The sequence below is a fragment of the Epinephelus moara genome, chromosome 8, assembly GCF_006386435.1.
Source record: "Epinephelus moara isolate mb chromosome 8, YSFRI_EMoa_1.0, whole genome shotgun sequence".
NCBI lineage: Eukaryota > Metazoa > Chordata > Actinopteri > Perciformes > Serranidae > Epinephelus > Epinephelus moara.
This window is the reverse complement of record NC_065513.1, coordinates 29,763,949-29,776,472: the sequence shown is the minus strand read 5'-3', so window position 1 is coordinate 29,776,472 and position 12,524 is coordinate 29,763,949. Positions and strand designations below refer to the sequence as shown.

Genomic DNA, 12,524 nt, shown 5'->3' with positions numbered 1-12,524 from the left:
AAAATGCGATTGGACCAGTTGGACTGATGCATACAAAACCAGCCTATTTCAGACACTTGGATTGGCTCTATTTTGATAGTGTGGTACTGACTGCGTGCAGAGGTGCATGTTATTCGTTTACTACAAGGGGCATAATGTAGGGAGAATGGCCATTGCCTACATCAAAGTGTGAATACCTGGCCATGTGCCAGCTGCTGAACAAGGTGCATTTTAGGACATGCTTAGAAAAATGTAGGCTGCTGAGAATTTGGCGAGGGGACAGCCTAAGCAAAAAATCCAGGAATTCTGTGGAAAATTTCAGCATCTCCATTGCCTTCAAATATGTTATTAATGTGCATTTTCAACATATTTCAGTCTAGAATAAGTTGGATAATTTGTGTTGATGACTCTTGGGAATCCCCTTTAAATGTGTAACAGCAGTTTTATACCATCTGAGATTTATACCACTTAGCTGTACACTTTGTTTCAGCATACTAGCAAGAACTTAAGTGCCAGTGATGATGGCGTGTTTGACAACAGTGCCATTTGTTTTCTTTCAGGGGAAGACACAGTGGTAAAGGTCCCGCAGCAGTAAGTAACTGGTTAACTCTCATAAGTCAGTGGCAAATAGCCTTAATGCCACATAAGCATGTATCACAGAAGTTTGTTATACCTGAGTAATTTATCACAGAAGGGAAGCTGCTTTATGAAAGCCCACACACTGGATTAATGCTTCTTTTTGTTCACTCTGTGCAGAGTCATTTGAATATACTGTCATGTTTTTGGAAGGGATGCAATTTAGTTAAAAAGTTGCACAGAGTGAACCTCAGAGAAAGCACAAGCCAGTGGTTGGACATCTGCTTCTTATTGTTATGCATTATGAATGGTCCAATAGATATAACGTGCCTGTGAGAGCCTATTTTACTTTGCAAATGGGGAACATCAGATGTTAATTGTGTTTTTTCTTTAGGTCTTTTTCAATGGTGTATATGCAAATATGAGGATGGTCCATGTCTTGACTTCAGTTGTGGTATGTTGGCTGTGTGTCTGACCAAAGTTTTTTTAGATGATGTTTCAGATACGTCTAGTATTTGCATAGGGAAATAAGCTCAGTTACAAAGGAAGACTTGTTTGAAAGCACCATGTGAATCGTGCTTACTGTAAATGAATTTGTAACAGCAGTATGTACTGCAGTCTGTCTTTCACCACATGCTGTTTCTGCAAAATGTCTACGCTGCCATAAACAAAGCCTGTGTGATCTGTAGAGACAGCTGGTTGCATAAACAAAGAAGAGATTGATCAATCATTTGTCTATTTCACAGCAGATGGGTTTCTGAACTTGTTTTTTGAATGTGTAAATTGACATTGGCACTTAATTGAATGAGTGTTGCATACAGTGAATAATAATAGGCCTATTTATTTGTAGGGGACCAAGTGTGAGCTGAAAGTGAAAAATGGAGCCGTCTATGAAGGAGTATTTAAAACATACGGTCCAGAGGTAAGGATCACACGTAGTGGGATGTTCTTTATAGGTGCTAATATGGAGCTAGATCTGTAATTTCTTCAGTAGCAGCACTAATGATTAAGGTTAAGGAGGATAATGCCCAGCCAGCACTCAATAGCAGTTTCACCCTTGAGGTGGTTTGGGCAAAGATCGCCCTTTCCATCTTTCCTTTTATGGAGGAGAGGTATGTGGCCCTTCATCTTCCCTTTTAGGCTGAAGTATTCTCCAATCTTTCCCCTGTGGGGAAAATTTCATTTTGCACAAATGAAAAGCTTAACCTGAGCAATGGTAGAGGTTTCTGTCCAGTTCACTTGGCAGAGGCTCAGCTTGGTTTTAACTTCTGATGAGATGCCAGTAACCTACATTATAACCTGTTTTCACCAAACACCAGGGTTGATATTTATGTATCTTAAATCGCACACCTCTTTTATAAGGTTGTGTGACTTAAATGTGAATAGGGCTGGCGGGATACTCCAAAATAAATTGAATTTGGTGTGCTTTCACAGGCAAACACACCACTTTGTTTTGAGACCAAAACAAAGCATCACATTTGGCTTTTATTACCACAGTGTGTGCAAGCTGAACAGTCAGACGTGCTGAAATTCACCACCCCTCCGTAAAACGTCTCTTAGTCAACAATGCAATGTTTGGTTGCAGGGCTTGTGTTTTCAATTTTCTATCACAATATTATAGTAGTTGTTGTATAACTTCTTGTTTTGAGGAAATTAGAGGTCACAAGCTCCTCCATCTGGCACGGATGACATTAAATGAACAGAACTCAATCAACTGATGTCAGTCAAACTTTTGTTTAAAGATGCTGTCAGCCAAAGAACATGGAAAGGATTTTCCGTAGTTCAGCCTTAGGCAAGCATGTTGATGTGCCATGCTGGGCCAAGATTGCAGGTTTTCATTCCAATCAAACACACCAAGTGAGTTAATTAACTCGGTCCTATTTTCTCTGGTTGTACTCATCAGGATTATTTTCATTATCCTTTAATTTATCACTTTTTTAAAATTAATTGATTTAATGTTTAGTGTATAAAATGTCAAAAAATAGTGAAAGTAGTCTGCCACAATTTTCCAGAGCCCAAGGTGATCACTTCATTTTTTAGATTCCATGTTTGGTCTGATCAGCGGTCTTAAATATAAAGATACTCATAGAGGAAAAACAAGAAATCCTCCTCGAGAAGCTGTACCAGAGAATGTTTGACATTTTTGATTAATACATTTCCTGTAAAGATTAATTGATTATTAAAGTGGTTGCCAATTTATTTTCTGTCCAGCAACTGCGCTGAATGATTGGGATGAAACAATGCATCAATCAATCAGTTGAATTATTTGTCCTATGAAATCATATAAGATACAATTCCAGTGAAATGTAATCCTCTCAGCTCCTTTCTGCATAAAACGAGTGTAATATTGAATATATGTGTATGATTGGGTTATGTTAGATTAATCCAATTTAACATTACTTTCTCCCTCAGTGTGACCTGGTGTTGGATGCAGCCCACAGAAAGAGCCCAGAGCCGAGCATAGCTCCCAGAAAAGAGGATATTGTGGAGAGCATCATTTTCAAGGCCTCAGATGTCGTAGTGGTGACCTTCAAAGATGTGGATCTGAATTTCGCCAGGAAAGGTACTGAGGGCATTTGTTTTGACAAATACTATCCAGGCACATGAACAGCAGTCCTTTTATACCTAGTAGTCGTGTACATGCCAATACCCATGAAGCATACACAGTGTAAATAGGTGAGTTTGTCACGTTGTAATTGTTGCGCATTCACAAAGAAAAACACGTGCCAGATGACATCCCATCCGTGCATACACACAACATACTGGTCATTTTCAGTTTGTATTCACTGCCTCGATGTCACAGAGCCTTTGCCACGAACGAAATCTCGAGTGTCTGCCATGAGTGGCCAGCCACTGAAGACTAATGTGATCTATTGATCGGTTCGAAGGTTGCCCTGGCGCAGCAAGGACACTCAATAAAGGCTGAATGAGTCTTCATCTAATTAATCTTGACCGATAGAATTCTTCTTTGAACGATAATGGACTGTGCGGGAGGGTTTTATTTTCTGAAAATGAACAGGTGAAGAAGTGCGAGGGTCTCATTATCACATGCTTCACAGAGATGGTGCTGCAGTGGGGCCAATTGTAAAATACAATTTTATACTGTTTAAATTGAACAGTTGTGGATTGACTTGGAATTTAACAATGTTTTGCAGAAAAGGAAAACATCTGAAGCACCATTGCTAATGTCTGTGATCTCATGTTACTAAATCAGACAGTTGACTTCAATGATTTTACAGAGATAGTTTATTGGTCAGAATTGTCATTTTTGTTTAGGAAGTATATGTGTTTTGCTTCAACTCAAAGGAACAGTGTGTAGGATTTAGTGGCATCTTGCAGTTAGGATTGCAGATTGCAACTAGCTGAAATTTCTCCTGGTTAGAATTCCTTCAGTGTTTGCTGTTAAGAAGCTTTTATTGGGAGCCGGATTATCCGCAGAGGTATTGTACTCTCCAAAACAAATGGTCCAGGTGATTTAAACTGGTATAAACACTATATAGAGAAGTTTAATGTTAGAAGTCAGTGTTTCTCTGATGCTGTTCAACTCATAGACAGGCCGCTAGCCCAGCACCTGCTAATGAGTACTCACCTTTTTTCTCTTATAAGCTAACATCCAGACGTTCATGAGGTTTTTACTGGGAGCCAAATTATCTGCAGAGGTCTCTGTCTCTCCAAAACAAATTGACCCGGTGATTTAAACTGGTAAAACACTGAATAAAACAGTTTAATGTTCAACAAAAACAGTGGTTTTCTGAAGCTGCTCGTTGCGAAGGGGCTGCTAACTACGGTAGCTGATGCGAAAATTTAAATGGCCCTATCTAGAGCCAGTGTTTGGATTGTCCTTTCTGGGCTACTGTAGAAACACGGCGATGCAACATGGTGGAGTCTGTGGACAAGGACCCGCCCCCTATGTAGATATAAACAGCTCATCCTAAGGTAATGAAAACACAACGGTCCTTATTTTCAGGTGATTACACACTAAGGAAAACAAACTCATTATATTCCATTTCTGCCAAAATCCTACACACTGTACGTTTGATAGCTGAAATAAGGGGATATGGCGAGTCTGCTAGACACGGCTTGATTAAATCTATGAAAACTACTCTAAAGTTGTTAAAAAAATTACTCAACTGTTCGTGTGATCACCACTGAGTCATTCTATCTGTCGGTCCATCTTCTGACTCTCTGTCATCTGTCTGTCTCTCCTCTCCACTGATCTAGTCTCCTCTGACACAGGTAATATATGGCTGTTTTCTCCTCTCGCACATCTCTGTATGCACTCAAACAAATTTGTAAATCTCCGAGGCTTGGGTCTGATCTGTTGCCACCTGTTGCTTCTTTTTTAAATCCAATTTGATGATAACATTTGGGGGTCATTGCTTTCACATAACCAAAGAATGAGACTTGACTGGATGTTGCTTTCGGTGGAAGAGTTGCCACTTGCTCTGTCATACACTTCCTTAGTTAAGCTTTTACTTTAGATATCAGCAGATGCTTCCTGGTCATGGTCGTGGACATAATGGCTTTATGCTTACTCATGAAGAATCTGAGCATGTGTGAGAGATATATAGCTAATAGTTTTAACTGTAGTAAACTTACACTTATACCACTTGTTTTAGTTGTTTTAAACTAACATTAATACTCCTTTTATTAGTTTGAACAACAGTTTTAGTTTTCAGCTGTCATTTAAAGCTATGCTTGAAAATTTGATATACAATTTTAGCTAATTATTTTAACAGCTCAAGCACAATTGGAGCCTGTATGTAGCCAGCCACTAATGGCACCCTGGCAGCAATGACTCACTCTTATAAGAGAAAGGATATGGTTATTATTTTTGTCTTAACTTATCTTTCAGAGCATTGTGTTATTTGCCACATGGGGTTCTGCTGCTGCACTTGATTTCAAACCTTACTGCACCAGAGCTCAGTCCAAATCAGAGCTAGATGGAGAAGGGGAAATTACAAGCATTACGACTATGATTCCATTGAAAGCAACAGATTGAAAACTCATGTCGAGCACTAGCACCCTAATTTGCTTTTTGTGAGCATTGTATTAAAAATGGAATTATGTCAGGATGTTTAATTTGGTTTGGCCCTGAAGTGCTTTGAGGTCATATAATTGACTGCAATCTAAATGCATGTTTGCTTACCCCTCACTACGCCCACATTTGATTTGTAAATGTTCCTTATTTTCTGTACAATTCCCTTGATGGACAGAATGCATAGAGCAGCATACCAACCACCTCTACTAATATAATTCAGGCCTGTTAGCCCAACTGTCTGCATGGTGCCAATCTAGTGTCTCTGAACTTGCTCTGTGCCAGAAATGCTTAAATGCTCTTCGTATTGTGAGATGAGTTGGGATGGCTGAGTTATGTAACTCCAGGTGGCTGATATGCTTAATGCACGCAGTCCATTGGTGCCAGTTCTGAGAATGTGAGTGCAGACTTGGGCTGACATGAGATCAGACTTCCTTTCAAATATAATTGGGGGTTTTCTTTGAGCATGCCTGTCTCTGGTTTTATTGTAAGTTTACTTAATCATAGTAAATGGTCCTGAAAGTATCATCATCCCCAAGTAGACTTTCATGCATTTGAATGTTGTCTTTCAAGGTGTTGCCATAGTGATGCATAATATATTAAGTGGGGAAAAAGACAGGCTTTGTTGACACTCTAAGGGCTTTTCCGTTGGCACCTTTGACCAAGCGGAGTCAACCTACGCTGCATCGATTTACGTTTCCATGACCAGTTTAAACGTGCCAAGTCACGCCAGAGATGGACTATCTCTAGAGTTGGACCAAAGCATGCTTGACCACCTCTAAGCGTGTTGCCGTGACACGAGATGGTCTTTTTCATCTCAAGTTAGAGAAAATGCAAATAATGTGAATAAAGAAACCATCAGAGGAGCGATGCATTCATCATATATACAGTTTATTGACGGTGATACACTATAGACTAGGATAGAATAATTAATTCACTGGACCACTCAGAGGCTACCACCAGCGACCAACAACTTTTTAGGTGGAATCTTTTCTTGCATGGTACTCAATGCATGAGTTGATGTTGTGAATCAATCAACACACCTTAAATGTCCATATGACAACTTTGACCATTCCATTTATTTTAATTGGCTTTCTTGCATGACATATGCTTTAGCAATGACTAGATCTTCAAGTGCCTAGAAAATGTATATGATTTCATACGGATTATACTCACTGCAAATATTCTGTTCTGATTGTTGTCACGGTACGCTTTAACGACACAATGCTTCTGAGACATTGCAAGCAAGCTGGAGAAGATGGGCCTCTGGCTGTGAGAAAATTAATAGAGTCAGATAACAGTACAAGAAAGGAACGTTTTGTTGCTTCACAAGCAAGAGACACACCTTCAAGCGGTTAGCCCTGTTGTATGGAGACGCAAATACCTGCTGCTGGGCTAATGTGCTGAGTCAAACTGAGTCGAGCCAAGCCAGCACATGTGCATGGAGAAGGGCTTTCTGTGATACCTGAATTTAATTTTGCATGAAAGTTTGTCAGCTGAAAATATTTTTTCACCTACCTTCTTGATTTAGTTGGTATATTTTATGCATTTTAAGACAGCAATTGGGGACTAGGTTCTTGCCTTTCTTTACAAGGCTGTTTACATATTCTTGCTCCCGCCGTCAGAACATTTTATCCTTGTTAGTTTTACCGAGGCCAGCTCAAGAAATAGCTCAAATTCTTTTTTGAAAGGATTTTTTTCCCAATCCAGTTGGATCCATGTCTGGTTGTGAGTGGGTGTGCCTGGTGAACCACCACTACCTCCATGTAGACCTTTGCTGTGAGAGCTTGTGGCAGAAGCTCTTGAGGCATGAGCGCTACCCTGCATAAACAGTGAGAGTGCAGCCATGTGACTATATACCATCATGAGCTTCTGAGTGTGTGTGGGTGTGTGTGTTTGAATGTATGTGTGTGTGTGTGTGTGTGTGTGTGTCTTTGCTGTACATAAATATGTATTCTTTGTGTGTGCTGCAGACAACTTCACAGATGCAGCAGTGAGCGGTAAGATCAATGGCGAGCACAAAGAGAAAGATCTAGAGCCCTGGGATGGAGGAGAGACCCACAACTCTGACAGCCTCGAGTCTCTGGATACAGATGTGGTAAGAAAACAGACACATTGATACTTCACTTGTGAACACAGTAAAGAATCTGTACAGGCCTCTATATGTTAACTTGTATATTTTGACAGATGAAGTACACAGAGGTTGTGTCATCTGATCCGCAGCGTTGATAACATGTTAATAAGCCTTCTCTCTTTTTTTTTTTTGTATCAGTCAAACGGGTGGGACCCCAATGACATGTTCAAGTATAACGAGGAGAAGTATGGAGTCTTGTCTACATACGACAGCAGCTTGTCCACATATACGTAAGCTTCTCTATGTTCATGTGTCTCTTCCTGTACACATCACATTGTTAACAGTATTATTTTGTCAGAATATGTTCACTTTTCTTGTATTTACCTACATAGAGGTTACATACATGTCATTAAACCTATACTTTTAATCTTGTTTGCTGTTGCCTTCAAATGTAAGTGAGCTTGTGGGTACATCATGGAAAGTTGTGTACACGACATTCTTGATGTTTGAGTGGTTTGAAGTTGTGAGAACACCGCTGCTAGGCAATGGCAACGTGGAGGCTACTGTTGGCATCTGGAAGCCACTGAAGCTAACGATTTAGCATGCTATTAACTTACCATCCACCAAAAATGAACTTCCATGACCGCCACCATTTCTGAAAATGTCAGCAAACACGTCACAACTTGTGAACTCAGAGCTCTCAGAAAATTTCCACTTAGAAGGTCGTGAATACAACAAGAGGGGGGTGTTCATATGGACTCTCCTTGTGAAGACAATAAACACGACCCCATTCGAAGGCAGCATCAGTGTGACCTCGTATGACAAAAGTCAGAACTTGATTTCAAGCCTTTTTTAGTCATTCCATCACCCTGCTGCCCTTGTCTGACCTGCGCTTGTTTCCCAGGGTCCCCCTGGAGCGGGACAACTCAGAAGAGTTCCTCAAGAGGGAGGCGCGTGCTGCACAGCTTGCAGAGGAGATTGAGGCCAGTGCCACATACAAGGCCCGCGTGGCCCTCGAGAATGATGAACGCTCTGAGGAGGAGAAATATACTGCTGTGGTGCGAGGGGAAAGGGAGACTCACACACTTAGCAGGTGAGACCGGGACACACATACAAACCTAGGGCCAAAACACACTTCCTGTTCTGCTGAGTGTGTGTCAGCGCAGTCCTTGTAATTATGTAATTGCCAAATGTGTTCACAACCACCATGTGCTTATCATATTTCATTTCTTCTCATTGTTGGTAATTGGCTCTTAATGTGTGCTGCAATGCCAGCTCCTTTAAAAATGAAGCAATACAACAAAACACTGCAACATTTACAGTCTCGTAATAGCACTTTGGTAATACTTGTCATTATTATTATTAAATGTGCATACTGTAAAGTCATGGAGCTTTAAATCAGCGGTTTTATTGTTAATTTTTGCAAACTGTGTTGCCTGTAGGTCTGGAACATGCGTCATTCGTGTTTTATTGTTTTAAATGATTCAATAAAATATTCCTTTTATTTATTTTAAACAAGTCGCAACATGTTCATGCAGTAAAACTGACTGTGAATATCATCAGGGATGAAATATTATCAGGGAGTGCTGATTTCTCCACAGGTACTGTGTTTATTAGGGAAGACCTGCAAGAAGATGCATCCTACACACGTGTATATGCACTTGATTTCCAGTGCCTGATATTTTACAGAGGATTTACAGAGAGTGGGATCTATGAACCAGCATGGGCTATACTATATTTCTTCTAGCATGTCATGCACCACAAATCAGAATGATCATTGAAGGACTTTGAGCTCTCACTATTAAATATCAAGGATGAAAGCACAAGCACTTACACTGTATGTACATAATGCTTGAGGACAGCATGATTCTGCAGTAGAAAGGCTCAGACTTGAGAGCCATATTTGGGCCTTAAAGGGAGACAAAGTAGTTCCAGCAAATTCACTAAGTAGACAGCAGATGTTCCCAGAACAAATACTTCCTTGGTAATTAAAGAAAACATGCTCATTTTGGCTGATGAGAAGCACTTAGTTGAATGTAATAGAGTGTAGAATTAATTCCTCCCCTTTATTATCTTGACTATTGTCTTGGATATATTTAACTGAACCATCTGTCGGCATTGTGTGTGTGTGTTTGTGTCTGTGTGTGTACAGAGAGAACAAGTACATTCCTCCAGGTCAGAGGAACAGGGAGGCGATGTCCTGGGGACCGGGACGTCAGAATTCACCTCGTCTGGCTCAGAGCTCAGGCGGACCCTCAACTCCTCGACCAGGACCTCACGACTACAGTCCCAGCTCTGGGGCCGACCAGAGGGTGGTTAACGGAGGTGTGTATTAATACATCCCACACAAACATATGGTGTTACTTGCTACAATCACATCTGTTGTGCAATCTATGTACAACAGATGATGTAAAGACGGTGATCACTCTCTGGGATGTTCATATTTGTTGTTGGTGTCAGTTCATTCATTTACTTATCATACATCACTCGTGTCAGATGAATAATTTTATTTCTGCCTTGCCATTCTTTCTCATATTTATTAATATCCCCCTTCTTTATATTCCTGCTATACCTTTGTTTCTCCAGCTTTAATGGGCAGTTCACGTCAAAATCAAAAATACATATTTTTACTCTTGCTTTTAGTGCTATTTATCCATCTAGATTGTTATGGTGTCAGTTGCAGAGTGTTGGAAAGTCTGGAGTCTTTCCAGAAATCATGACCTGGTTACTCAAGATAATTCACAGACCTTGTTGTGAGCAGTTTCAAGAAGGAACTATTTTCTTTCTACCGAACCACACCCGCCAACTGTATCACTGTGCAGAGTTCCATTATACTGGAAAGAAGGCAGACACCTCTACTGTCGATATCTCCAACACTCAGCAACTAATACGGAAACAATTTTTTGATTGAGACATAGCACTACAGGTAAGAGGAAAATATGTGTTATTGATTTTGGTGTAAACTGTCCTTTTAACTGATTGTTGTCTGGCATTTGTCATCCTTGATCATTTGTCCTTCCCTCTTTTAGGTTCATCCCATTGGCCCTCACCCTGTCCATCTCCTTCCTCCCGCCCCCCCTCTCGTTACCAGTCTGGCCCTTCCTCCCTGCCTCCTCGGGCGACCACGCCCACCAGGCCACCCTCCAGACCCCCCTCTCGACCTTCCAGGCCTCCCTCTCATTCATCCCACCCCTCCTATCCCTCCTCCTCATCCTCCTTTTCTCACCATGGGCCCACGTCGCCAGCCTCCACTCTGCCCAAACGCATGTCTTCAGAAGGTACCCACATCAGTGGAGTAGACCTGGGCAAAGGCATGAGTTGAAGGTGGATGGATTGAGCTCAGTTATGGAAATGATATCCTATAATAATTGTATTGACAGATGTTAGAAGCTTCTTTAAAGTTACAATAAAGCAACTACTTTCAAAAATAAATTTGCCCAGGTCTAGTGTGGAACAACATAAATAGGTGAAGTTGCTTCTTCAGACTGATTTGGGGTCAGATTTGCAATTTCTATACAAATGGAAATTGTGAGGATTTGGTAAGCCACTTAGCTGATCCTTTGTCAGTGCATCAGGCAGTTTCACCTTGGCATGTGGGTGCATCACGATGTGTGCTGTGCTTCTGTCTAGCAAGAGTGAAAAAAAACAGTTTCTCAAAATGTTTTCTGATAGAGTAGTTCAGTGGAAGATCTGAGCAGATAGAATTTTTTATTTTTTTTTAAAGATATTTTTATGGGCATTTTTTGCCTTTAATTGATAGGATAGTGAAGTGTGAAAGGGGGAGAGAGAGAGGGAGCGACATGCAGCAAAGGGCCACAGGCTGGAGTCGAACCCGGGCCACTGTGGCAACAGCCTTGTACATGGGGCGCCTGCTCTACCACTAAGCCACCGACGCCCCAATAGAATAATATTTTAACTAGTTAGAAATGTTGTAGCTACTTAAGAATTAAAACCAAATTTTATATCTCAAAGGCCTGATTATTGCATTTTATTTTGTTAAAAATACAAAGCTATGCAACAGTGTGAATGAATCATGGAAAAGATGCACATAGAAGTTTGAAGTGGCCCTTTTTTAAAAGAGGGTACACTATTTAAAACAACTTACTCAGTTGGTCCTCACATATAGTGCTGAAGAGTGACATTTTCATGTGTAGGGAATGTGTTCATACTTGTGCCATGTGTTTACAGTGAAACAGCAAAATATTCAACTAGCCAAAGATCAGTTTTGCACTGGGCTGTCACCCATGAGACACACAGCTCTTATAACCGCACAAACTCTGCTAAACAGTGAATTCTTTAAATACGGGTTTCCACCTCACCTTTTTTTCCTCTGTCTCCCCACCTCTCATCTCTCACTTCACTTGGCTGTGGTTTGAAAAGTGTGGTGTGTTGTTTGATCACTTTACAGGGTCATCATTTTTCCCCACTAACATGCATGTCACTAAATAACATTACTGTGTGATGTGGCATTTAAACTTTAGGTTAAGATGTAATGTGTGCAGAGGTTTGGGTTTATTTTAAAGGTTTTATGGGACAGAGATGAGTTTTAAAGAGAAACCTTCACAGCAGGATGGTAGGAGACACAAGCTGTTCAGTGTGTTTACCTAAACTGTCTGTTAATGGAGCTCCGTCTGTTTTCATCTGTCTTTCTCCATCTGCAGGCCCACCCAGGATGTCTCCAAAATCCCAAAGGACGCCTCGTGCTCACAGAGTGCCACCCTGCCGGACCACTGGAGTCCCTCCAGGAGTGGACTTAATTTCCCACAATGCCCCAGGAGAGGTTCCAGTGACTCCACCAACCAGGAGCAGCTCCTCTGGAGGGACATGGTCCTCGGTGGTTAGTGGAGGTAGAATAGT

At 41.0% G+C, this 12,524-nt stretch overlaps 1 protein-coding gene across 8 annotated transcripts in view; it reads left to right on the top strand.

Annotated features, from left to right (window-relative positions):
- Nucleotides 1-12,524, top strand: part of atxn2 (ataxin 2) — a 30,567-nt gene that overhangs the window by 1,456 nt on the left and 16,587 nt on the right. For 4 of the 8 annotated variants that reach the window (XM_050050619.1, XM_050050615.1, XM_050050614.1 and 1 more), the window contains exons 2-12: nt 540-570; nt 950-1,009; nt 1,406-1,477; nt 2,968-3,118; nt 4,777-4,791; nt 7,567-7,691; nt 7,866-7,957; nt 8,572-8,760; nt 9,820-9,992; nt 10,697-10,945; nt 12,329-12,514. In XM_050050619.1, coding sequence (XP_049906576.1) covers nt 540-570; nt 950-1,009; nt 1,406-1,477; nt 2,968-3,118; nt 4,777-4,791; nt 7,567-7,691; nt 7,866-7,957; nt 8,572-8,760; nt 9,820-9,992; nt 10,697-10,945; nt 12,329-12,514 — 1,343 coding nt within the window. The remainder of the gene's footprint in view (nt 1-539; nt 571-949; nt 1,010-1,405; nt 1,478-2,967; nt 3,119-4,776; nt 4,792-7,566; nt 7,692-7,865; nt 7,958-8,571; nt 8,761-9,819; nt 9,993-10,696; nt 10,946-12,328; nt 12,515-12,524) is intronic. The other 4 variants (XM_050050622.1, XM_050050620.1, XM_050050617.1 and 1 more) reach the window with 2 other exon arrangements.